Here is a 27,679-nt window from a genome sequence, read left to right as displayed (position 1 = left end):
AACGACGAGGTACAAGTCGATGTAAGGAGGTTACAAAAAGACGATCATAATAACTTGAGGACATTTTGACCTACTAGTCAGAAATCCCGAGAAAATCAAAATCCATCACAAAAATAACCTAAGTTACGAAACAGTTCAATAGGCAAAAATTGAACACAAAAGGAATACAAAAAGAGATAAGGAAAATCCATCAAAAACAAAGGCAGAAGCTGTCCCAAGTCTTCGAAAAATCACAAGTAACTTAGACAAAAAATAGCCTGCCCAATAAAAGGTATCAAAAACGGCTTTCATGGAAAGCTTATAAACAAAGCATGCACACACGAGATATTCCTTAAAAGCCCTTGTCCAAGCAAGGGCAGAATTAAAAAGATCAACCTTTTTGTTAACGGCCATAAAAAGCCAAGAGAGTCAGAGACAACCACCACAAAAACATATAAAATTGTTCAAAGAGGGACCCAAGAGCCTGGCCCCAAATAGCTAAAATCAATCAATGGGGAGGAGGATTGGAGACACCAGAAGGAAGGGAGTTTGGATCTGCGACAGGGAAGGTCTTAACAGTCTCTTTGGCAGTAGGGGTCAGAACATCCGAAGACGTCGGTAGAGATTCCTCCTGTTGCTCCCCACAAGGAGGAGACTCTATAAGCCTTTGTTTGCGAGTCTTTAGCTTAAAATCCATCTCAGGACGAGGAGGGGAGACAATAACTCCATCAATGATGACCTCGTCAGGATGTAGGGGAGAAAGGTCCAAGTCAGGAGCAATAACTCCGACTTGTTCCTTAAATATCCTCCAAGCTTCCTCCGAGCTCTCTGCTACAAAATCCTCCAAGTTCTGAAAAGCTTCCCAACCTTTCTCCAGCTCCCGTTGAAGATCAATATTTTCAGTGAAGAGTCTGACGTAATTCTGCTCCGATTTCTCCTTCAGGCCCTTTGCCATAGCATACTGGCCCATCAGCTTCTTTTCCCTCTCCTAAAGCTGGGCGAACTCCTCCTTCATCCAAGAAACCTCCCCCTGGAGTCACTTCTCCTCCTCTTGATAGAGGACAATTCTCCCCTCTAGTTCTTCCACAACCCTTTGGGAAGAGCCCAAAGAACTAAGAGGAGTTTTGTCCAAAATATCAAGAAGAGCAGTACAGACTCCAACAGTCCGAACACTCCCTTGAACTATAATTTAAAGATGATTTCGAAGGAAAGCATCATCCATATTAACTTGAGCATGGGAGAAGATGTGATTCCGAACAAACTTGGGACCAACAAAATTGGTCTCTTCAGAAGGAGAAGTGCCAGACTCTAAAGTCTTGTGCTTCTTCTTCTCGGGCTCAGAGGGAGGTCAGACTGGGGGGATAGGAGGAGGAAGAGAAGAAGCAGAGGCAGAGATTACCATAATGGGGTGAGAAGAGGTCCCCAGATCACGAGGAGGAAGAGGAGAAGGAGGAGGAGCGCCAACAGCCCTCGCAGCATCAGCCTAGGTCCGAGCCCTTCTCTTGGCATCCTGAACCTTCTGGTAAGAAGCACTGGATCCACTCTTCACCATCTCTGAAAAGAGGAAACAAGCAATTAATCTACAAGTCAGAAAAGCATCACAAGTCGGGAGATATTCTACAAAAAGAAAAAGCTACCTAGCTAGGCCTTCACGAAACTCGGAGAACCCAGAAGAAACTTTTTAGTGTCCAGATTAGGGGCCTTCCCCCAAGTCTCTCGGAAAAATCTCACTACGGCCTCCTCAACTTCATCTAAATCATCTAGGCCATACTTCTCTACAGGAGAGGCCTCTAACCAATACAGAGGAAATCGGGGGTTGGAGTTATCATCAAGAAAAAAGGGATGGTAACCCTCTATAGAAAAAGGCAAAAGACCCCCAAATGGGTGAAGAGGCAATCGTACATAAAGAAAAAATGAGGGTCAGTATCAGCAGTCCTCCCACAGTAAACCCGATCTCTAGGACCAGGGGCCAACAGCTCATACTTAGGCTCATCAGCCTCTAAGTTACAAATCCTATGATGAACACGAAGTTCAGAAAGGTAGTCGGTATCCACTAAATGTTCCTCTTCAAGAACGGTATCATCTACCCACTTCAACAGAGACTCAGGAATATGAGAAGACATCTTTCCAGTAAAAAGAAGTAGGTGAAAAAGCAACGAGACCTATAAAGAAAAACGAAAAAAGATAAAAAAAATATGGCTTCTAAAAGACCAAAGCAGCCTCTCTTCAAAGCTAAATAAAAAACAAAATCGCTTGACCAACGAACAGACTCGCTAAGGTACTAAACATCACAAAGAGCATGTAAACCTCCTCTAATATACCGAGCAAAGAACCAACATAAATGATAGAAGAGGAGGAGAAAATGACTAACCTTTGTTTGCAAAAGCAAAGAGAAGCAAGTACAGCAACAACAAAGCACTCCAAGAAGGAAGGCTGAAGAGTTTCTCTTTGGAAAGAATAAGGATTGTAGGCAAGAAGTTTCAGAAGACAAAAGAAAACAGAGAAAATGGAGGGAAAATTATTTATAACATGCCAAAAGCATAAGGGTAAATTGATGCAATCATTAAAGAAACGCGCCGTTTACCAATGTAACTGCTCTCACGTATAAATACGAAAACCCCAACGGATGCGAAGTTTGATTAGACACGACGGTTGAGAAATTTAAATCACGTCGGTTTTAAAAATCACGTCGGCTACACACCCGAGTTCAAATACTCGAATCCAACTGATAAGTAAAAGAGATCAGACTCAAGTAGGGGCATTGTTCATACCCTGGACCAATATTATGACCCATGTCCAAATACACCAAAAGGCCCAATCCAAAGATTGGCCTTCGCTGCCCACCGACCTTGTTAGAAGAGGTCGGATTCAACACAGACCCCACCCCAAAGAAGTAGGGCTCGAAGGATAGCTGGCAGATGACACTTATTCAAATAAGTAACTGCCCCTAAAATCTCTCAACCCACTTCTGCGAGCCATATCTCAACTACCCTAAGATAAAGGGACGGTTATCCATCCTGAAAGGTGGAACTACTCCAACGGTGGTTATTGGTTCACCACTATAAATACACTGACACCCCTCAGGTATCTCTAAATTCAAATACTCTTTAAACCTGCTTAACCCCTTGCTGACTTAGGCATCGGAGTGTCTTTGCGGGTACTACCCCCCTCCCCAATTCTTTCACATACATAAGTCAGACGGCGGCTCTCATATGCAAATCAAGTCGGAGACCACCTCCTCTTGATGCTTGGGCTATCCTTACAAGCCCAATCCATCAATCTCAAGTTACCCACGTAACATTACTGTTATAAAGAAATAAAAAAATTAAAAACTGAAATTAATAAAAATAAAGAAAAATTAAACTATAAAAAAAAGATAATATTATATTCTTCTCTCTATATATTATCGTTACATTATTCTATATCAGATTGTATTATAACATAAACATATTGATGTAGTACATTCTAATATCAGTTTAAAGATTAAATTTATTTTTGAAAAGTATCCTATATTAAATAATTAGATTTATTAATATTTAATGATTAATTATGATAAGATTTGTCAATAATTATAATATTTTAGAGCCAAACTTTTTGTTTTTTTATTAATCACTTCATAAAATAAAAATATATTTATTATTTTTTTTTATCAAAATTGATTGTTTTAAACTATAAATTAGATTTATTTTTGTTCTTTTATTAATTAATTCTTTCTTTTATCATCTTAATTATATAATTATTGTTCTTATTTAAATTTATTTATTTTTTCATTTGACTTTACAACACAATTACCTTTTGTCGTAATTATTTACAGTGCATCACATTCATTAGGTTCTATCTCGAGTTGTAGTTGTTGATCCAAGTATTAATTATTTGAAAGATTTAAAATTGTATTAAACCTATTATTTAAAATATCATTACATTATTTTACATCAAATTGTATTCCCCTAACAAATATATTGACATAGCACATTCTGGTGTTAATTTAAATATTAATATTATTTTTTTAAAATATCATATATTAAATAGTTAAATTTGTTAATTTCTTGTTCTTATTTATTTTATTTATTTAAGTTATTATTTGTTTTATTTTAATCAAATTAAGTTTCACCAAATATTTATCAAATTAAAGTAATTAGCAAACAAAATAGCAAATAGTCCCTTTGCTATTATATTCTCCAGAGTTTTTTTCACCAATAAATTTTATTATTGTTCTTACATATCAATAAAAAAATGACAGAATATACACTTTTAAATTAAAATTTGTCAATTATTTTTTATGAGGTTGTTTGTATTGTCTTGATCACCATAAATCATATCATAAATATTTTAAATTGATGGTATAACTAATGTGGATGCAACATATTTGTTTATATTTTTACAAAAATTTTAAAGGGTTTAAGTTATAGTCGTCTCTTTCTATTTGCAACAAATTTTATTGATGCGCAGGTGGCATCAAGGATGCATACGCATACCCATTGAGATCCAAAGTTTTTTTTTATGATTTTTCACTCTTGCATGTTTCTTTCTCCATTTCTTTCAATCTATTCTTGATGTCTAAACCTAAAATCACTTAACATATATATCAAGGCATCGAGTGGAATTTAACAGAATTAAAATTAGCATTTTTGAAGTCTAAAAAGCATATTTTCTACAATTAAATATAATTTAAAGGGAAATCACAAAAATATGCTATTTAAGTGAAAATAAATGTGAGTTTATGTGATGAAATTCACTCAAATTAAGCCAAAATTCATCATCAAATATGGATTCATCAATCGATCTTACATCTAGCGAGACTACTTGAGGACTCGAATAGGATAACCCACCACCAACAATCATGTCACGAACCGCAACATACCACTCTATCACATGTTGTGGCATTAACCTTGCATGTACATCGAACATTACCTTCACATGCTGATCCCCTTCAATCCAGAATAACCTGTTAGTGAATTCACCACTCAGAAATGCTTACAGAAATCTATATGCAACCCGCTCAACCTCCTTGCTATTTATTCCCCCCATGCTGCTCAGTATGACCATCTTTAGCGCATGTAGAGTATCAACATGATTAATATGCAACATCAAAGTTGAATTAGACTCAAAAATCACTCCTTTATTACTGTTTCTTACTATCCCAATGGGATAAATTATAAAAAAAAATTGATTATTCTCCATGAGAACAAAGTTGAAGGATAAACCGAGAGAGGAGAAAGAAAAGATTGAATTGTGAATTGTGAAGGTATGGTTGAGAATGGGAGGATATATACAGAGTTCTTCTCCAAGATATCTACGATGCATGACACTTACACCATAATACACATATCTTGGGTGTTGAGACCCGCATTACACCTTTGAGTGTATCTCGGATACTGAACCCTGTTTAGCGTTTACACATATCTCGGATACTGAGATCTTATTCAGAGTTTACACGTATCTCGAATGTTCAGTATTCGTTTTCCCACTTAACGCGTATCCCATGTGCACCCTAGATACGTCATCCGTCATTGCATCACAAAATGGGACCCGAGAAACATTATATATATTATTCGTCGTTGCCACCTGTAATGGACCATGAAATACATGGCTAAACGCTCCCAGGAACACTTATTTTATTTTAGTATGTGTTATATGATTATTGGAAATTAGTTAGTTTAATACAACAAAGAGAAATCGGACACATATTAGGAGCACCGTGTAGCCTCTAATGTACAGATGCATATACATATAGATATACAGATATTTTATATCTTTCAATGTTTGATGGACACGTGTAAACAAGTTTTGCAGGATGGAGCAGGGTGTCAGTGTTTAATAGCTCGCTCAAGGATGACTCTGCTTAGCCAAGTAAGAGACTTTTGCAAACGGGGTTTAATTTGTTAGGTTCCGTTTATAGTAGATTATGGAGTGACGGAGGTAAAATGTCGGTAAATATTTTCATAAAAATATCGTGTTGCAAGTATAGTTCTAAACCGACAATTAAACCTCAATCAATATTTAAATTCTTTGTCACAAATACAAACCCAATAAAAATAACCGAAGTATTTAAACCTCGGGTCGTCTCTCAAGGAATTGCAGGGAAATGTGGTTATTATTGGTTATGAAAAAGCATATTTTAGGGTTTTGTAATAAGAAGCAAGAAAGTAAATAATAAGGAAGTAAACTAACAATTAAGAAAAGTCCTAGCAAGGATTGATAATTGGAATTCCTATCCCCATTATCATAGTTACTTGTGATGGTAATTGCCTTTTTGTTCTCACTTAGTTAACCTCTAACAAAGAAGGAAAGTCAAGTGAGCAAAATTAACTTAAGTTCACAAATCCTAATCAAAGATTAGATTTAGTGAAGTCTAAGCCAACTAGCAATTTTCAATCACCCATCAACAAAAGACTTTGACAATTCAAGAGTCTCCAAATACTCAATCCAAGCTAAGAATACAAAAATCTAATTTAAAATCCTATGAAGTATTTTATCAAACACTTGGTAGGCACGAAATAAAAGCATGATAAAATTAACAAGGAATATTAAACCTAAGCAACCAATTGCAAGCATCAATAACTAACAATTAAAGAGAGTTACAATAACTATGGAAAACATAAATTGCATTAATATGGAAATTAAATCTACATCAAGAGTTCATAAACTAAATTGGAAAATAAATAAATCAACAAGAAAAGATAAACTAAGATGATAGAATAATAGAATGTAGAATAGAAACTAAAATAAAGCAATATGCAAATATGAATTGAATAAGAAATAAAGTTAAAAACCCTAAAACCTAGAGAGAGAAGAGAACCTCTCTCTTGAAAATTACATCTCGACCTAAAATTCTATGAATGAATGATTTTTCCTTCCAGTTCCACTCTGCAGCCTCTAATAAGTATTTTCGGGCTTGAAACAGGGTCCAAAGCAGCCCAGAAATTGCCCACAGCATTTTTTGTTTAATGCAGCACGTGACGCTCTGTCACGCGTACGCGTCGCTGAACAATTCTTGGTCAGGCATACGCATCGTCCACGCGTACGCGTCGTATGACTGCTGCGCTGGTCACGCGTACGCGTCGCCCATGCGTCCGTGTCGCTACCAGATTCTGAAATCCTCTATTTCTTGTGTTCCTTCCACTTTTGCATGCTTCCTTTCCATCCTTTAAGCCATTCATGTCCTAGAAAATCTGAAATCACTTAACAAACATGTCACGGCATCGAATGGTAATAAGAGAGGATTAAAATTAGCGAATTTAAGGCCAAAGAAATATGTTTTCAATCATACCACAAAATTATGAAGGAAAATGTAAAATGTAAGAACCGGAGTTTTTCACGGAAAACCGTTTTAATAAAATAATAGTTTTTAAGTGCCCGGAGTAGATTCAAAATTTAGAGGTTTTAATTTAAAAATTTAAAGGTGAATTTTGATTTCAATGGATTTTTCCGAGTTGGAAAATGTATCCTTTTCGAAAAGTTTTTGTAAAAATGTGTACTGGTGCTTAAGGTAGTAGTACCGGCTCTAGACTGTCCAGTACCGCGTTTTGATAAAAATAAGATTTTAAAAATTGATTTATTGTTTTAAAAGGACAAAGATAATTTGGAATCGGAAACTGGGCGCTAATCTTAAAGGTTTTGGCCCAAAATGAGCCAAACGGGCTAAAACTGCTAACGGGTTAGACCGGGCCCAAGCCCAACATATATATGTATTCTTTAATGAGCTTTCAACTCATTTTACCCCAATTAAGAGAGGGGAGGCGTTGATGAGAAGAGAGAAGAGAGGAGAGGGATTTCACTATTCACCTCCACCTTTCGGGAGCCATATCTTGAGCGACAGAACTCCGATTGACGAGCCGTATACGGCCACGTGAAGTTCTCGTCGAGCTCTTCCTTTCTATCTAGGTTTTGCTGGTAAGATCTCAAAACTCCCACACCAGTTTCCTGCCCTAACTTCTACATTTTTTGGGGTTTGGTTTTTGAGTAGATTTTGTGATTTTGCTTGTTTAGGTGATCTCTAGTAGCGGATAATTGTTAGATTTTACCCCTAATCTCGTTGGGTAAGGTAAGGTTTCACTAAACTCTTGTGTTTAGTTACTTTTGTGAACCCTAAACTTGATGTTGGTATGTTATATGTGTATGGCTTGATAGTTGGTGAGTCTTGGAGGTGGTGTTGGTGCTTGAGGCTTGTTGATCTTGTTGGAATCAAGCTTTTGGTATTTTTTGCATATTGGGAATCAGTCAAGGTATGGTTTCGGTTTCCTTTATGTAATATGTAATGTTTCTGGACACTTAGGCTAGTTGACCCTAAGATAGGATTGAATGATATTGGCGTATGAAAAATTATATGTGAATTAACGTTAATTGTTGGTTGTTTTGGATTATTGATGAGCGGATAATTTATATGCTTTTTGGCATTGTTTTTAGGTAGTTTTTAGTAAGTTCAAGCTACTTTTAGGGATGTTTTCATTAGTTTTTATGTTAAATTCACATTTCTGGACTTTACTATGAGTTTGAGTGTTTTTCTGTGATTTCAGGTAATTTCTGGCTGATATTGAGGGACTTGAGCAAAACTCTGATAGGAGGCTGACAAAGAACTGCTGATGCTGTTGGAATCTAACCTCCCAGCACTCGAAATGGATTTTCTGGAGCTACATAACTCCAAATGGCGCGCTCTCAATGGCGTTGGAAAGTTGACATCTAGAGCTTTCCAGCAATATATAATAGTCCATACTTTATTCGGGAATTGACGACGTAAACCGCCGCTCAATGCCAGTTCCATGCTGCTGTCTGGAATAAAACACCAGAAACACGTCACGACCCGGAGTTGAACGCCCAAAACACGTTACAACTTGGCGTTCAACTCCAAAAGAAGCCTCAGCTCGTGGATAGATCAAGCTCATCCCAAACACACACCAAGTGGGCCCCGGAAGTGGATTTATGCATCAATTACTTACTCATGTAAACCCTAGTAGCTAGTCTAGTATAAATATGATAATTTACTATTGTATTAGACATCTTTGGTCTCAGTTTTGTTTTATTCTTCATCTTAGGAGACTATTGATCACGTTTTGGGGGCTGGCCATTCGGCCATGCCTGAACCTTTCACTTATGTATTTTCAACGGTGGAGTTTCTACACACCATAGATTAAGGGTGTGGAGCTCTGCTGTACCTCAAGTTTTAATGCAATTACTACTATTTTCTATTCAATTCTCTTTATTCCTGTTCTAAGATATTCGTTGCACTTCAACTTGATGAATGTGATGATCCGTGACACTCATCATCATTCTCACCTATGAACGCGCGTGACTGACAACCACTTCCGTTCTACCTTAGACCGGGCGCATATCTCTTGGATTTCTTGATCAGAATCTTCGTGGTATAAGTTAGAATTGATGGCGGCATTCATGGAAATCCGGAAAGCCTAACCTTGTCTGTGGTATTCCGAGTAGGATTCTGGGATTGAATGACTGTGACGAGCTTCAAACTCCTGAAGGCTGGGCGTTAGTGACAGACGCAAAAGAATCAAGGGATTCTATTCCAACCTGATTGAGAACCGACAGATGATTAGCCGTGCTGTGACAGAGCATTTGGACCTTTTTCACTGAGAGGATGGGATGTAGCCATTGACAACGGTGATGCCCTACATACAGCTTGCCATGGAAAGGAGTAAGAAGGATTGAAGGAAGAAGTAGGAAAGTAGAAAAAGAAAGGGCACAGTATCTCCATATGCTTATCTGAAATTCCCACCATTAATTTACATAAGTATTTCTATCCTATGTTATTTATCTTTATTTTTTGCTTATTATTTATTATTATTCAAAAATCCATAATCAATTATAATCCGCCTGAATGAGATTTACAAGATGACCATAGCTTGCTTCATACCAACAATCTCTGTGGATCTATCCTTACTCACGTAAGGTTTATTACTTGGACGACCCAGTACACTTGCTGGTTAGTTGAACGGAGTTGTGTCCACACATAGCAAAGAGCCATTATAATTATTCCATACAACAACAAAGAATACAACATTGATGATCACAATTTCGTCTACCAAGTTTTTGGCGCCGTTGCCGGGGATTGTTCGAGTATGGACAACTGACGGTTCATCTTGTTGCTCAGATTAGGTAATTTTCTTTTCAAAAATTTTTCAAAAATTTTTCTTTATTTTCGTTTTTCTAAAGAATATTTTCGAAAAAAATTAATAAAAATACAAAAAAAATCATAAAATCATAAAAACCAAAAATATTTTGTGTTCTTGTTTGAGTCTTGATTCAATTTTTAAGTTTGGTGTCAATTGCATGTTTTAAAATTTATGCATTATTTTTTTTCGAAAATTCCATGCATTCATAGTGTTCTTCATGATCTTCAAGTTGTTCTTGGTAAGTCTTCTTGTTTGATCTTGATGTTTTCTTGTTTTGTGTTGTTTGTTGTTTTTCATATGCATTCTTCGTTTGTTAGAGTCCATGCATTAAAGAATTCTAAGTTTGGTGTCTTGCATATTTTCTTTGCATCAAAAATTTTTCAAAATTATGTTCTTGATGTTCATCATGATCTTCAAAGTGTTCTTGGTGTTCATCTTGACATTCATAGTATTCTTGCATGCATCATGAGTTTTGATTCATAATTTTCATGTTGTGAGTCATTTCTGTGGTTTTTCTCTCTCATCATTAAAAATTCAAAAAAATCAAAAAAATATCTTTTCCTTATTTTCCTCCAAATTTTCGAAAATTTTGGGTTGACTTGGTCAAAAATTTTTAAAATTAGTTGTTTCTTACAAGTCAAGTCAAATTTTCAATTTTAAAAATCCTATCTTTTCAAAACTTTTTCAAAAATATATTTTTCTTAAAAATCTTATCTATTTATCATATCTTTTTTCTTATCTTCTTATCTTATCTTTTTATCATATCTTTTTCAAAATTTTATCTTTTTCAAAATTTGATTTCAAAATATCTTATCTAACTTCTTATCTTCTTATCGTTTCAAATTTGATTTTAATATCTTTTTCAACTAACTAATTAACTTTTTGTTTGTTTCTTATCTTTTTCAAAACCACCTAACTACTTTTTCCTCTCTAATTTTCGAAAATGCCTCTCTCTTTTTCAAAAAATTCTTTTAAATTTTAATTTTAATTATATCTTATCTCTAATTTTTAAAATTATTAACTTCTTTTTAAAGTAATTTTTTAATTCTATTTCTCTTCTCCTTCTATTTATTTATTTATTCACTAACACATCTCTTCATCTCAGATCACCACCTCTATTCTTACCCATTCTTGTTCACTCTTCTTCCCTTTCTTCTTCTACTAACAATAAGGATCCTCTTTACTGTGACATAGAGGATTCCTCTTTCTTTTCTTGTTCTCTTCTTCACTATATGAGCAGGAACAAGGAAAAAGGCACTCTTGTTGAAGCTGATCCAGAACCTGAAAGGACCCTGAAGAGAAAACTAAGAGAAGCTAAATTACAACAATCCAGAGGCAACCTTTCTGAAATTTTCGAGCAAGAGAAGGAGATGGCAGCCGAACCCAACAACAATAATGCAAGGAGGATGCTTGGTGATTTCACAAAACCAACGTCCAAATTTGATGGAAGAAGCATCTCCATTCCTGCCATTGGAGCCAACAATTTTGAGCTTAAACCTCAATTAGTTGCTTTAATGCAACAGAACTGCAAGTTTTATGGACTTCCATCTGAAGATCCTTACCAGTTTTTAACTGAGTTCTTACAGATTTGTGAGACTGTTAAGATAAATGGAGTAGATCCTGAAGTCTACAGGCTCATGCTTTTCCCTTTTGCTGTAAGAGACAGAGCTAGAACATGGCTGGACTCACAACCTAAAGATAGCCTGGATTCCTGGGATAAGCTGGTCACGACCTTCTTGGATAAATTCTTTCCTCCTCAAAAGCTGAGCAAGCTTAGAGTGGATGTTCAGACCTTCAAGCAAAAAGATGGTGACTCCCTCTATGAAGCTTGGGAAAGATACAAGCAGATGACCAAAAAGTGTCCTTCTGACATGTTTTCAGAATGGACCATATTAGATATATTCTATTATGGTCTATCTGAATTTTTCAAGATGTTATTGGACCATTCTGCAGGTGGATCGATTCACCTAAAGAAAACGCCTGAAGAGGCTCAAGAACTTATTGACATGGTTGCAAATAACCAATTCATATACACTTCTGAGAGGAATTTCGTGAATAGTGGGACGCTTCAGAGGAAGGGAGTTCTTGAAATTGATACTCTGAATGCCATATTGGCTCAGAACAAAGTGTTGACTCAGCAAGTCAACATGATCTCTCAAAGTCTGAATGGATGGCAAAATGCATCCAACAGTACTAAAGAGGCAGCTTCTAAAGAAGCTTATGATCCTGAGAACCCTGCAATGGCAGAGGTTGATTACATGGGTAAACCTTATGGAAAAACTTATAATTCATCATGGAGAAATCATCCAAATTCCTCATGGAAGGATCAACAAAAGCCTCAACAAGGCTTTAATAATGGTGGAAGAAACAGGCTCAGCAATAGCAAGCCTTTTCCATTAGCAAATATAGTCTCTGATCTGTCTAAGGCCACCTTAAGTTTCATGAGTGAAACAAGGTCCTCCATCAGAAATTTGGAGGCACAAGTGGGCCAGATGAGTAAGAAAGTCATTGAAACTCCTCCCAGTATTCTCCCAAGCAATACAGAAGAGAATCCAAAAGGAGATTGCAAGGCCATTGAAGTAATCAAATATGGCCGAATGCACAAGGGAGGAGAAGGACGAAAATCCTAGTCAGGAAGACCTCCTGGGTCGTCTCTCAAGCAAGAAGGAGTTCCCTATTGAGGACCTAAAGAAATCTGAGGCTCATATAGAGACCATAGAGATTCCACTAAATCTCCTTCTGCCATTCATGAGCTCTGAAAACTATTCCTCCTCAGAAGAGGATGAAGATGTAATTGGAGAGCAAGTTGCTCAATATCTAGGAGCTATCATGAAGCTGAATGCCAGGTTGTTTGGTAATGAGACTTGGGAAGGTGAATCCCCCTTGCTCATTAGTAAACTAGATACATGGATTCAGAAAACTCTACCTCAAAAGAGACAAGATCCTGGTAAATTCTTAATACCCTGTACCATAGGCACCATGACCTTTAATAAGGCTCTGTGTGACCTGGGGTCAGGCATAAATCTTATGCCACTCTCCATAATGGAGAAACTAGGGATCATTGAGGTACAGCCTGCCTTATTCTCATTACAATTGGCAGACAAGTCAGTAAGACAACCTTATGGATTAGTAGAGGACGTGTTAGTAAAGGTTGAAGGCCTTTACATCCCTGCTGATTTCATAGTCTTAGACACTAGGAAGGAAGAAGATGAATGCATCATCCTTGGAAGACCCTTCCTAGCCACAGCAGAAGCTGTGATTGATGTTAACAGATGAGAATTAGTCCTTCAGTTGAATGGGGACTACCTTGTGTTTAAAGCTCAAGGACCTTCCTCTGCAACCATGGAGAGGAAGCATGAAAAGCTTCTCTCAGTACAGAGTCAAGAAGAGCCCCAACAGTCAAACTCTAAGTTTGGTGTTGGGAGGCCACAACCAAACTCTAAGTTTGGTGTTGAGAAGCCCCCTCATTCAAACTTTAAGTTTGGTGTTGGGAGGCCCTCATCATGCTCTGAATATCTGTGAGGCTCCATGAGAGCCCACTGTCAAGCTAATGACACTAAAGAAGCGCTTGTTGGGAGGCAACCCAATTTTTATATATCTAATTTTAATTTTATTTTATTGTTATTTTGTGTTTTATTAGGTTCATGATCATGTGGAGTCACGAAAAAATACTAAAATTAAAAACAGAATAAAAAATAGCAGAAGAAAAATCACACCCTGGAGGAAGGACTTACTGGCGTTTAAACACCAGTAAGGTGCATCTGGCTGGCGCTGAATGCCAGAAACAAGCAATATCTTGGCGTTTGAACGCCAGGAAGGTGCCTTGAGGAAAGCTGGCGCTGAACGCCAGTAACAAGCATGGAACTGGCGTTCAACGCCAGAAACATGCTACACATGGGCGTTGAATGCCCAGAGTGTGCATCATTTCGGCGTTTAAACGCCAGAATGGTGTGCACAGGCATTTTACATGCCTAATTGGTGTAGGGATGTAAATCCTTGACACCTCAGGATCTGTGGACCCCACAGGATCATCTCAAGATCTGTGGACCCCACAGGATCCCCACCTAACATATTCTCCCCTCTTCTCACTATTCATTCTCTCCTCCCCAAAAACACACTTCCCAACAACTTCAATCTCTCTTCCCAATTAACCCCTTCACCACCCACATCCATCCACTCTTCCTCATAAACCCCACCTACCTTCAAAATTCAAAATTCTTTCCCACCCAAACCCACCTTAAATGACCGAAACTATACCTACTCCCCTCCCTATATATGCCCTTTCATTCTACTTCATTTTCACACAACACAAACCCCCTCTTCTACACCTTGGCCGAAACACCTTCCCTCACTCTGCTCCATATTTTCTTCTTCTTCTTCTTCTCTTCTTTCTTCTCTTGTTCGAGGGCGAGCAATATTTTAAGTTTGGTGTGGTCAAAGCATAATCTTTTTGTTTTTCCATTACCATCAATGGCACCTAAGGCCAGAGAATCCTCTAGAAAAGGAAAAGGGAAGACAAAAGCTTCCGCCTTCGAGTCATGGGAGATGGAAATATTCATCTCCAAAAGCCATCAAGACCACTTCTATGATGTTGTGGCAAAGAAGAAGGTGATCCCTGAGGTCCCTTTCAAACTCAAGAAAAATGAGTATCCAGAGATCCGACATGAAATCCGAAGAAGAGGTTGGGAAGTTCTAACCAACCCCATGCAACAAGTCGGAATCTTAATGGTTCAAGAGTTCTATGCCAATGCATGGATCACTAGGAACCATGATCAAAGTGTGAATCCGAGTCCAAAGAATTATCTCACAATGGTTCGGGGGAAATACTTAGATTTTAGTCCGGAAAATGTGAGGTTGGCATTCCACTTGTCCATGATGCACGGAGATGAACGCCCCTACACTAGAAGGGTCAACTTTAATCAAAGGTTGGACCAAGTCCTTATGGACATATGTGTGGAAGGAGCTCAATGGAAAAGAGACTCCAAAGGCAAACCAGTTCAACTGAGAAGACTGGACCTCAAGCCTATAGCTAAAGGATGGTTAGAGTTCATTCAACGCTCCATCATTCCCACTAGCAACCGATCTAAAGTTACTGTGGATCGGGCCATCATGATTCATAGCATCATGATTGGAGAGGAAGTAGAAGTTCATGAAGTCATCTCCCATGAAATCTACAAAATAGCCGATAAGTCATCCACCATGGCAAGGCTAGCTTTTTCTCACCTTATTTGCCATCTATGTTACTCAGCTGGAGTTATCATAGAAGGAGACATCCTCATTGAAGAGGATAAGCCCATCACCAAGAAGAGGATGGAGCAAGCAAGCGAGACCCTCCACGGATCTCAAGAGATGCATGAGGAAGCTCATCATCAAGAAATCCCTGAGATGCCTCAAGGGATGCACTTTCCTCCCAACAATTATTGGGAACAACTCAACACTTTCCTAGAATATTTGAGCTACAATGTGGAACAATTAAGGGTGGAACATCATGAACACTCCATCATTCTCCATGAAATAAGAGAAGATCAAAGAGCAACGAGGGAGGAGCAACAAAGGCAAGGAAGGGACATAGAAGAGCTTAAGGACATTGTTGGTCCTTCAAGAAGAAGACACCACTAAGGTGCATTCATTCCTTGTTCTTATTTCTTTCTGCTTTTCGGTTTTTATATTATATGTTTGTCTATGTTTTGTGTCTCTACTTCATGATCATTAGTAGTTAGTAACTATGTCTTAAAGTTATGAATAACTCCATTAATCCTTCACCTTTCTTAAATGAAAAATGTTTTAATTCAAAAGAACAAGAAGTACATGAATTTCGAATTTATCCTTGAATTTAGTTTAATTTTATTGATGTGGTGACAATACTTTTTGTTTTCTGAATGAATGCTTAAACAGTGCATATTTTTGATCTTGTTGTTTATGAATGTTAAAACTGTTGGCTCTTGAAAGAATGATGAACAAAGAGAAATGTTATTGATGATCTGAAAAATCATAAAATTGATTCTTGAAGCAAGAAAAAGCAGTGAAAAAAGAAAAGCTTGCGAAAAAAAGTGGCGAAAAAAATAGAAAGAAAAAAGAAAAAGCAAGCAGAAAAAGCTAATAGCCCTTAAAACCAAAAGGCAAGGGTAAAAAGGATCCAAGGCTTTGAGCATCAATGGATAGGAGAGCCCAAGGAAATTAAATCCAGGCCTAAGCGGCTAAATCAAGCTGTCCCTAACCATGTGCTTGTGTCATGAAGGTCCAAGCGAAAAGCTTGAGACTGAGTGGTTAAAGTCATGATCTAAACAAAAAGAGTGTGCTTAAGAGCTCTGGACACCTCTAACTGGGGACTCTAGCAAAGCTGAGTCACAATCTGAAAAGGTTCACCCAGTCATGTGTCTGTGGCATTTATGTATCCGGTGGTAATACTGGAAAACAAAGTGCTTAGGGCAAAGGCCAAGACTCATAAAAGTTGCTATGTTCAAGAATCAACATACTTAACTAGGAGAATCAATAACACTATCTGAAATTCTAAGTTCCTAGAGAAGCCAATCATTCTGAACTTCAAAGGAAAAAGTGAGATGCCAAAACTGTTCAGAAGCAAAAAGCCACAAGTCCCGCTCATCTAATTATAATTAATATTCATTGATATTCTGGAATTTATAGTATATTCTCTTCTTTTTATCCTATTTGATTTCCAGTTGCTTGGAGACAAGCAACAATTTAAGTTTGGTGTTGTGATGAGCGGATAATTTATACGCTTTTTGGCATTGTTTTTAGGTAGTTTTTAGTAAGTTCAAGCTACTTTTAGGGATGTTTTCATTAGTTTTTATGTTAAATTCACATTTCTGGACTTTACTATGAGTTTGTGTGTTTTTTTGTGATTTCAGGTAATTTCTGGCTGAAATTGAGGGACTTGAGCAAAACTCTGATAGGAGGCTGACAAAGGACTGCTGATGCTGTTGGAATCTGACCTCCCTGCACTCGAAATGGATTTTCCGGAGCTACAGAACTCCAACTGGCGCGCTCTTAACGGCGTTGGAAAGTTGACATTCATAGATTTCCAGCAATATATAATAGTCCATACTTTATTCGAGAATTGACGACGTAAACTGGCGCTCAACGCCAGTTCCATGCTGCTGTCTGGAGTAAAACGCCAGAAACACGTCACGACCCGGAGTTGAACGCCCAAAACACGTTACAACTTGGCGTTCATCTCCAAAAGAAGCCCCAGCTATTGGATAGATCAAGCTCAGCCCAAACACACACCAAGTGGGCCCCGGAAGTGGATTTATGCATCAATTACTTACTCATGTAAACCCTAGTAGCTAGTCTAGTATAAATAGGATAATTTACTATTGTATTAGACATCTTTGGTCTCAGTTTTGTTTTATTCTTCATCTTAGGAGACTATTGATCACGTTTTGGGGGCTGGCCATTCGGCCATGCCTGAACCTTTCACTTATGTATTTTCAACGGTGGAGTTTCTACACACCATAGATTAAGGGTGTGGAGCTCTGCTGTACCTCAAGTTTTAATGCAATTACTACTATTTTCTATTCAATTCTCTTTATTCCTGTTCTAAGATATTCGTTGCACTTCAACTTGATGAATGTGATGATCCGTGACACTCATCATCATTCTCACCTATGAACGCGCGTGACTGACAACCACTTCCGTTCTACCTTAGACCGGGCGCATATCTCTTGGATTTCTTGATCAGAATCTTCGTGGTATAAGTTAGAATTGATGGCGGCATTCATGGAAATCCGGAAAGCCTAACCTTGTCTGTGGTATTCCGAGTAGGATTCTGGGATTGAATGACTGTGACGAGCTTCAAACTCCTGAAGGCTGGGCGTTAGTGACAGACGCAAAAGAATCAAGGGATTCTATTCCAACCTGATTGAGAACCGACAGATGATTAGCCGTGCTGTGACAGAGCATTTGGACCTTTTTCACTGAGAGGATGGGATGTAGCCATTGACAACGGTGATGCCCTACATACAGCTTGCCATGGAAAGGAGTAAGAAGGATTAAAGGAAGAAGTAGGAAAGTAGAAAAAGAAAGGGCACAGTATCTCCATATGCTTATCTGAAATTCCCACCATTAATTTACAAAAGTATTTCCATCCTATGTTATTTATCTTTATTTTCTGCTTATTATTTATTATTATTCAAAAATCCATAATCAATTATAATCCGCCTGACTGAGATTTACAAGATGACCATAGCTTGCTTCATACCAACAATCTCTGTGGGATCGATCCTTACTCATGTAAGGTTTATTACTTGGACGACCCAGTACACTTGCTGGTTAGTTGAACGGAGTTGTGTCCACACATAGCAAAGAGCCATTATAATTATTCCATACAACAACAAAGAATACAACATTGATGATCACAATTTCGTCTACCAATTATTGTGGTGGATGATGCTTGTTGGGAATTATTGGTGTTGATGAGTATTGATGGTGGGTTGGATTAAGTATAAGGTAAGTGAATTGGGATGAATATTTTATGAATTGTATGTATTGGTGTGTAATTATGATGTTGTTGAGGAAATTGATTATTGGTGTTGTTGATGAGAATTGATAGATAAAGTGGTGGTGTTGTGTGGAATGAATCCGAATGATAATAATGATAATTATATGTTTTGATGATGATTGATGATAATTGGGTATATAGCTTGTATATGGAATAATGTCATTGTAATTGGGATTAGTGAATGATTGAGGAATGGAAGTAATTTGGGTATTTTGGAAGTGATATGTATTGGAATCGTGATAGGAAAAGTTGGAAGAGAATGAGTGATTAAGGGTGGAAATGTTTGGGATATGGTTGAAAAATAATAGTACATGTGTAGTAGTGTTTTGGTGATGAATTATGGTTGTAAATGCTTGGTTTTGAATTGAGAGTTGGTTAAAGTTGAGGTTTTGAGGTTTTTGGGTAAAAACTGGTTTTTAGTGAACTTTGAAGGGTCATAACTTGTGCCTCAGTTTTCCAAAATTGTTAAAATTTGTTTATAATTAAAGTTCATCGAAAAATCTTCAAATTGATATAAAGTTTGTAAAACTTGGATTTTTGTAGAGGAAGTTATGATCATTCAAAGTTTGGTGTCAAAATCTGAAATTCTGCAAAGTTGCTGAATTTTGTGATTTTGGTATGTGCGCACACACAATCTTGTGTGCATGCACAACCCTGTAAATTTTTAAACCTATGCGCACACACAGCCTTGTGCGTACGCACAAGCAGGGAAAGGCCTGCTGGTGAGAGCGTTAGCACGACCTATGCATGCACATATCCAATGAAGTTTTACAATCTATGCGGACACACATCCTTATGCGCACGCATAAGTTGGAAATGTCAGTCTGTTGGGGCGCTAGCACGCCTTGTGTGAGTGAACAAAATTGTGAAAATTGGTACCTGTGTGTACACCCCTATGCGTACGCACACTTTCTAAAAATCTCTTTGGGCGTGCGCACGCACATCCCTGTGCATACGCACATGCCCTGTTTTTCAAATTAAGTTTTTGTTTTCAACTATTTCACCTTCCCAACAAGCTTGTAAACTTCTGTGACACCATTTAAAACTCTTGGGCTTATTTTTGGGCATCAAACAAGGGAAAGGTCCTAGGAGGTTTTGAGTTGGTAGTATTTGGAAAGTTAGAGAACGGAGGCTTAGATTTCTGGTATAATGAGAATGCGTTTGGTGGAGTAATAAGGAAGTAGGGTATATGAATTGAGAAACTGAAGAACCAATGAGTTCGGAATGGAATTAAAGACTGATGATGGTTATTTATAAACTTGATGGATATTGAAGGAAAGTGTGCCAGGCACTATATCCTTGGAATGTTGAGAATTGATAATTAAAAGTGATCTGAGATGTGGAATGGTGATGACTGGTGATGATTTGGGGTCAATGGACAGTGGTTGAGATGAGTGGAAGACTCGGAGATGTTGTTGAGAGTGTGCAGGGCATATATCCCTAGCGGAGCAGATTCCTCTGCTGCATGAGTAGATGTTGTTGAGAGTATGCAGGGCCTATATCCCTGACGTAGCAGATTTCTCTGCTGCATGAGTAGATATTGTTGAGAGTATGCAGGGCCTACATCCCTGGCGTAGCAGATTTTTTTGTTGCATGAACAGTTGTCGTTGTTTCCTTCTCTGCTGCATGAAGTGTGTGGGACCTATATCCCTGGCGTAGTAGACTCCCTACTACATGAGTGTGCAGGGCACTATATCTCTGGCGTAGCAGATTCACTGCTGCATGAGTGTGCAGGACACTATATCTCTGGCGTGGCAGAAAAGGCTACATCTGGGAGGATGTGTCGGGTTGGCATTTACAGACCGACAAGTGATATCACGAGCCAATAGGACAGGCATTCATCATATGCATCTTTTATATGCTTGTTTGCTTTGATTACTTGAGTTTGCCTAATTGTATAATATGCCTACTTGCTTCTTGAATTAATTGTGATATATGATTATTACATGTGTATTACTTGTTTGCATTAATTGTGATTGTCTGGTGCTGAAGAGGTTAGGCAGGTGGTGGCGATGGGATCGCACGGAGGTTAGGTTGGCGAAGGCTGTGGGATACAACGGTGTGATTAGTATTAGTTAGAATTCCCCCTAAGTTTAGATAACCCGGTTATGATTTAAGTGTTTTGTTTGTTTATTTTCGATGTGAAGTTCTAGGATTGCCTTCGGCGTCCTGGAGCCTTACATCTTACATATTGGGCACTGTTACCATACTGAGAACCTCCGATTCTCATTACATACTTTGTTGTTGTTTTTCAGACGCAGGTTACAAATCCACTTCGGTGAGATTGCGGATATGGTGACAGAGCGGAGGATGGTTCCTCCTTGGTTTATTTCTATTTTACTTTGCTATAGTTACTCTCACATCTCTTTGTATGTTTATCTTTATGGCGAGGCTTACTTGAGAGATAAGTTGTATAAGTTGTTTTAACTCCAAAACTCTGTATTTTTCTAATTGTAACTAGTCGACTTAAACTCCGGGAGCTGCGGCTAGTTCTCCATGATTATTATACTCTTATATCTATATATGTTCTTTTCTCTTGTATCTATATCTTGTATCTTGTGCGTTAGCTTCGTGTGAACGTTTCGCGCTTTTTGTAATTCTATTTTTTGAGCTTAATCCTTCATCGGGCTTCTAAAATATATTATTTCCTTCTATATAAATATGTATAAGCCTTAGAATTGTCGTAACCTTTGATTAACCTTTGCTTTACGGCTAGAGGTAAGGTTTAGTGTAATTAGGGTGTTACATAAAACATGCGAATTATATGAATAAGTGTGAGAATAATGAAAAAAATCCACTCAATTCAACATAAAATATACCACGAAATAGTGGTGCATCAAATCTTCCCATACTTAAACATTAGCATGTCCTCATGCTAAGCTCAAGAGAACCAAAAGAGTGAACATGAATGGTACAAATTATGAAATGCAACCTATCTATATGAATGCAACTAATGCAAAATGCTTTTACCTACTTGGTTAAAAATAAATAAAATTCTCCTAGAACAAATATGAACGGGATTCCACTAATTCAAATCATAAAATGAAGTATAAAAAGACTTGCAAGAAGAAATCTCGTGAAAGACGGGAACAAAGAATCGAGCATCGAACTCTCACCGGAAGTGTATACACTCTAATCACGTAAGTGTTTAAGGTTCGATTCTCTCAATTCTCTACTAATCTTGATTTCTAAGACTTGAACTTCTTCTACCAATCAACAAAAATTTAATGCACAAATACACATATCAAGAGGTATTTTAAGGATTGTAATGGGGTTAGGGCCAAGGTAGGATTGTATTTGGTCAAGTGGACTAAAATCTGAATCCTGATTAACCTAAACTTCCCACCTAACTTAAGACAATCCATGTAATCAACATACAAAATCTAACTACCCATTAACTATGTTTACCACAGATTCATGCATCCCAATTTTAAGTACAGTACACATGCAATGCTATCACCATTTACTTTGGGGTATTTTGTCACCTTTTATTATTTGCTCCTTTCTTTTTTTTCTTTTTCTCTTTATTTTTTCTTTATTTTTTTCTTTTCTTTTGTTTTTCTCAATGCATATGATTAAGGTATTGAATGCATGAACATATCCTCAACATTTTTTTTCACATTTTAATAAAAATACACAACACCCAATTTCCAAACCAAACGTTTCCAAACCCAATTTTTTCACACTTAATTCATGAGCACTCTCAGTAGTCTAAGTTAACTAAGGATTCAAATTAAGGATATGATTATTTTTCACTTAAAGTTAAAGTAAAGAACAAATAGGGTTAAAAGGCTCAACATTGGTTTGCAAAGGATAATGAAAAGGATAAGGCCATATGGGTATGTGAGTTATAGTGAAACAAGGCCTCAATCACATAAGTGCATGCATACATCAAACAATAGAAATATAGAATCAAGCAAGACAAAGATCACAATTTTAGAGAGAACAACACACACCAAAATAAAACATTGGTTGATAAAATACAACCAGTCAAATAGGTTCAAAATCTCACTGGTCTTGTATGTTCGAGCTCTAAACCATGTTCCAAAATAAAATTCTTCAAGCAAGTTCAAAAAGTTTTCATTCAAATTAGTGAAATGCTATAAAATAGTTTCTTGGAAAAGATTTATCACTTCAACCAAGTAGTACGTACATGCAAACAATTACTACGCATGCAATCTATTATGTAATGCAACAATTAACTAACAAAGAAAATTAAGAATTGGTGTTGAAAAGAAAGTAACTAACCCATGGAAGTCGGTATTGACCTCCCTACACTTAAAGATTGCACCATCATCAGTGCATGCAAAGATATGCAAGTGGACAGGTTGCTACAACTGATGCGCTTTCCTCAAAAGATGGTGCGGAGGACTTGTTTATTGCCTCCATTTAGAAGTTTTCTGTTTCCCTTCTTGATGGCCATCCTGAAAGAAGAGAAAAAGGAAGAAGAGTAACCCACAAATAAAGATATGTAAACAAATAAAATTTGGATGGGCTAATGCCAAATAATAATGAGGTTCTCAACTACATGGTAGCTACAACATGCAAGTGAGAAAGTAATATAGGCAAATGGCATATCAATAATTCAAAAATTGTAACAATGAGGGAGAAGGAGTGGGTCATGAAAGACAATATAAGGTCATATCAATGCGCAAAGAATACAAATGTCATAAAAGATTAGTACTGACCGATAAATAATATCACCCAACAATAGAAAATAAGTCACTAAGCGCCAAAACAATGGAAGAAAAATTCAACAGGTGATTAAGAAAATGCAACGCCAATAGAAAAATAGTAACTAAAAAAAGAAAATAAAAACATGCATAAAATTAAAATGCAATGAATTAAAGTATGCAAATGCAATAAGTAAAAGAAAATGAAAGAGAATAAGGATGAGAAGGGAGGAGAAATGAAGAAGAAGAAAATAAGAAAAGAAGAAGAAAGAATAAGAAAGTAGAGAAGAAAGAAGAAGAATGGAAAATAGAAAGCGACGCGTAAAAAATCACTTTTTCTTTTTCGTGTGGGAGAGAGAAGAGTGTATCTCCCAATGATGTGAGAAGAGAAGTGTTTAACTTTGCTATGGGAGCTACAAATCGGAGGCTCCGATTTGTTTTATTTTTTTCCCAAACAAACACAAATCGGACGGTCCGATCTGTGATTTCGAAAATAAAAAAAATTAATGTTGAAATCGGACCGTCCGATTTTTATTTTAAAAAATAAAAAAATAAAAAAATACAAAACGGACCATGCGATTTGTAGTTTTTTTTCAAACAAATCGGACCCTCCAATTTGTAGTTTATTTTTTTTCTTCAAACAAATCGGACCGTCCGATTTGAATAAAACACCATATAAAAAAACACCAAATTTTCTAATAACAATACATTACACATATATTTTACCAATATAAAAAAAATTAGCCGTAAAAAATTACTAAAAAAATTTAATGAGAAATTACCAAAAAAAAATTAATGAGAATATTAATGTTGTAGTTAGATTGAGGACAATAGACATTGCTCAGACAATATCTTTATACTTCATAACTACGTCCAAATGGTAACATCCCATGATAACATCGCTACTGTGACTATATACTTCTAAACTGATTTATATTGTACAAAGTGTTATGTATATATATAAAAATTTTTTAACGATACATTTTTCAAAAATTTTTCCCATGAATTCAATTACAAGCTAGCTCTGTAGAGACTGAATTTGAAAGAGATAATAAATGTGATTGAATTTAATATATTATCTATTGATCCATAGCTTTACTTTGTAAAATTTTCGATTCACCTTCATCCCATTATATTCTCGTCCTTCTCCATAAAATCTATAAGTTTTCTCTTCTTTTATTTTTATCATTTCAAATTTTTTCTGAGATTTCACTTGCCCTCCTCCTCACAGATCTTGAGATCCTTCTTCCCTTCCCACAATGTGAAAAAGCTAAAGATGTGTTGTCGAATCATTTAGTGAGCTTTATCAACGGAAGAATTAAGAAATGGTGAGAAAGAAAGATTTATTAGAGCACAATGAAAGATAAAGAGAAAAGAATAAGGGAGAAGAGGGAAATTGAGCTAAAGCTTAGAGTAGAATATTGACGCAATGAAAAAGGAAATTCACATTATCTGCACTATGTGTGTTAGTATTATATACAAGTGTTAACTAATTATAGTCTTACTGACAACCTGCCAGCTCATTGCCATCGTCATTACCTTTCTGAAAGGTATCACAAGCTGCAGCGTTATTCACAGGTTTTTCATTTATTTCAACAATGCATCAAGGATATTGGATATATATGCATGACAAGGCAATCAATGAAGCTACCAAGTTGCAGCGTTATTCACAGGTTTTTCATTTCCTGCATCTTATGAATGTGCCTTGTTTTTTGAGAGCCCAAACACCGAAGGGAGAAAATGATTAAATAAATGAGCATGCACCGCTCAGTGGCACCAAATTCAAGTTGAAAATTTCACAAGACAAAGAGAGTAACAAATTAACAACAGCATTTTCAAAAGCTTTGACCATCTCCAAAACCGATATCCCCTTTCCAGTTCCCAAGTTATAAATTTCACAACCTGTGAAAGCACGGTAAAAAATCTAACCAAAATCTACGATATCATTTCATTCATAAAAGGGGTAAGCACTGTTTTGGCAGGTTGAAAATCAAAACCGTCCCTCATTTAATTTTTTATTTAAAATCGTGCTTAACGTTTTTTTCATATTAAAATCGTCTTTTTATTTAAATTTTTAATTTTATTCCTAAACTACTCCTACTTTAAAAAAATTTTATAAAATTAAAAAAAAAATAAAACAACGCGTGTGTAGGGTGGAGGGAAAGGGGACGCAGGGTGGGGGAAAGGGGAGACGGGTGGGGGTGGGTGGGGGTGGGGGATGACGGCGGCGTTGGTGGTGGTGCTAGTGGTGGTGTTGGTGGTGCTGGTGGTGCTGGTGGAGGTAATTGTGTTAGTAGTGGTGAGCGTATTTTTGTCCAAAAAAAATAGAAATGACGATTTTAATAAAAAAAATGTTAATGACGATTCTAAATAAAAAATTAAATGAGGGACGGTTTCAATTTTCAGCCTCAACTTTAGGGACCAAAATAGTATTTACCTTTTCATAAAATAAAAATAAAATAGATAAATAAATAAAACTGGATTCTAGTAAATCGAAGATCAGTTCCCAACCATTGCTACTGGCAGAGTTTAACAAAGCCAATACACTTAATATAGAACCAGATGATGAACCACGAAAAGTAACTATTTTAGGATCCTCTAGTTTATTCAATGCGGCTATGTGGCCATCTGCTAAATCAACAACATGAATGTAATCGCGAACCTGAGAAAAAGATACGATCAATATGTAAGATCCTAGGAAGAAATCAATGGGCAGGAATGGAAATGCATGCCTAACAGACCTCAAGCAATGAGCTCTGCTCGCAATTTTCAAGGGAGAAGATTAGTAAAACAAGCCAAAGATAGTGAGACATACTCCAGTGCCATCGCTTGTTTTATAGTCAGTTCCAAAAATTGTCAGTGCAGGGCGTCTGCCGACAGCTACTAGCTGAACAAATGGCATGAGATTGTTTGGAATTCCACGAGGATCCTCACCAACATTTCCACTAGGATGTGCACCAACTGGGTTGAAGTGTCTCAACAATATTATTTTCCATCCATGATCTGATTGGTAGAGATCAAGGCAAATTTCTTCTATCATAAGCTGAAAGACAGAACTCTTATCAGATATCATTGCTCAATTCCAAGCCAACACTGCTATCAGTAATGTAAAGCAAATTACAAACATGTTTTGTACAAGACTCTAGCATAAGAGTTAAATTTAAATCAAAATCAATTTTTTTTCCCCAAGCTTCCCATATTTCCAGTATCACTACTAACAAATGCCTTAACACTTTCTGGGCCAGTTAGCTATACCTTGGTTCATCCGTATGGATTCGCTACTGACAAAGGGAACTCTTCTGTACATGGGACCTGCTTTGGCCAACCATATATAGTGGCTGAAGATGAGAACACAAGCCTGAACCATTTATGTTGGGTTGATTAAGAAATTAAGATACATGTATGAGTATATATATACAGGGAAGTGTAGGCAAGGATGGTGAGTTAGTTACTAACAGCCTCTGCCACCTCAGCACAACAGAAATGGAAGGTAATAACAAAAAAAGAAAATGTGCACAACTGATTTCACTAACTGACCAACTGAATTCTGAGCTCTTATCTTTTCTGCATAAGCTTCACGTGTCTTCATTGTTTCCTCTATCTGCCATCTGAATTGAGCTGGGAACATGACTCACTTGAATGGCTCTGCTTGTGACATAATCCCCGATGAAATGCAAGTCAATTTCAAAGTATTTTGTCTTTGAATGCAGGATAAGATTTACTGCTAAGAGCACAGCACTTTGATTATCCCAATATGCCATGGAGCTTCCTGAACAAGCGTCTGCCAACACTATATATTATGCTTCTGTACTCGATCTAGCTACTACTCCTTGTTTCTTTGAGTGCCAGGAGACCAGATTTCTTCCTACATATACACAGAATCCACCAATTGATTTCATAGATGGATCTTTGTGAAGCGGTGGCAGTCACTTGAGGCATATCCTGGCGCCAGCGCCGTCGCAATACCATGTCATAATACCATTCATTCCAAAAGCTTTAACTGATGGAAAAATGTAACATTAATGATTATATCTCTAATACTCCATAAACTTCCATTATACAAATTGTATAAATATTTCATTGGTTTCTCATACTTTCCCTAAAATTTAACAAAAGGTATTTTTATTTGTTAATTCATCAATGAGTTTAGGTAAATACTCTAATTAAGAATTTTATTTCTCTAAATTTTTTTTATATTTTCAAAACCGTGACTCTAACTAAGTATTATATGATCATTAGTTTTAAGCTTATTTCAATAAAATAGTTAATATAATTTTATGTTTTAAATTTGGTAATATGTATGCTTTCCATATACATTTAGTTTGTCGATGTACTAAACTATTTGTTTCACCATTTCTCTTGTAGTGCTAGCTATTTCA

General features: G+C 36.8%; 1 protein-coding gene across 3 annotated transcripts; it reads right to left on the bottom strand.

Annotated features, from left to right (window-relative positions):
- Positions 1-17,637: 17,637 nt before the first annotated feature.
- LOC112719373 (UDP-glucose 4-epimerase GEPI48-like) lies at positions 17,638-26,683 on the bottom strand. Of its 3 annotated transcripts, XR_011872880.1 has the most exons (5): positions 26,556-26,683; positions 26,116-26,343; positions 25,812-25,962; positions 22,876-25,202; positions 17,638-18,082 (listed from the first exon to the last, which is right to left on the bottom strand). XR_011872880.1 is itself a non-coding variant. In XM_072218027.1 (4 exons), exons 2-4 carry the CDS (start codon positions 26,338-26,340, stop codon positions 25,045-25,047), a joined length of 534 nt encoding a protein of 177 aa, XP_072074128.1. In that variant the 5' UTR covers positions 26,341-26,343; positions 26,556-26,683; the 3' UTR covers positions 22,179-25,044. The 3 variants fall into 3 exon arrangements, 1 of the variants encoding a protein (XP_072074128.1); XM_072218027.1 differs by lacking the exon at positions 17,638-18,082 and having other exon boundaries at positions 22,179-25,202; XR_003161681.3 differs by lacking the exons at positions 17,638-18,082; positions 22,876-25,202; positions 26,556-26,683 and having other exon boundaries at positions 25,886-25,962; positions 26,042-26,152.
- Between the last annotated feature and the right edge of the window lie 996 nt (positions 26,684-27,679).

The sequence above is a fragment of the Arachis hypogaea genome, chromosome 2, assembly GCF_003086295.3.
Source record: "Arachis hypogaea cultivar Tifrunner chromosome 2, arahy.Tifrunner.gnm2.J5K5, whole genome shotgun sequence".
NCBI lineage: Eukaryota > Viridiplantae > Streptophyta > Magnoliopsida > Fabales > Fabaceae > Arachis > Arachis hypogaea.
Note: the sequence above shows the minus strand (reverse complement) of the source record. Positions and strands in the feature narration are given on the sequence as shown.

What these genes read in the sequence shown, in the direction of transcription:
- LOC112719373 (XM_072218027.1), bottom strand. Translation starts at nt 26,340, where the DNA reads ATGATAGAAGAAATTTGCCTTGATCTCTACCAATCAGATCATGGATGG. An exon ending in AAACAAGCGATGGCACTGGA is followed by an intron (nt 25,963 to 26,115) that starts GTATGTCTCACT and finishes TCTTTTTCTCAG; the next exon opens with GTTCGCGATTACATTCATGT. An exon ending in AAACTCTGCCAGTAGCAATG is followed by an intron (nt 25,203 to 25,811) that starts GTTGGGAACTGA and finishes GTGCTTTCACAG; the next exon opens with GTTGTGAAATTTATAACTTG.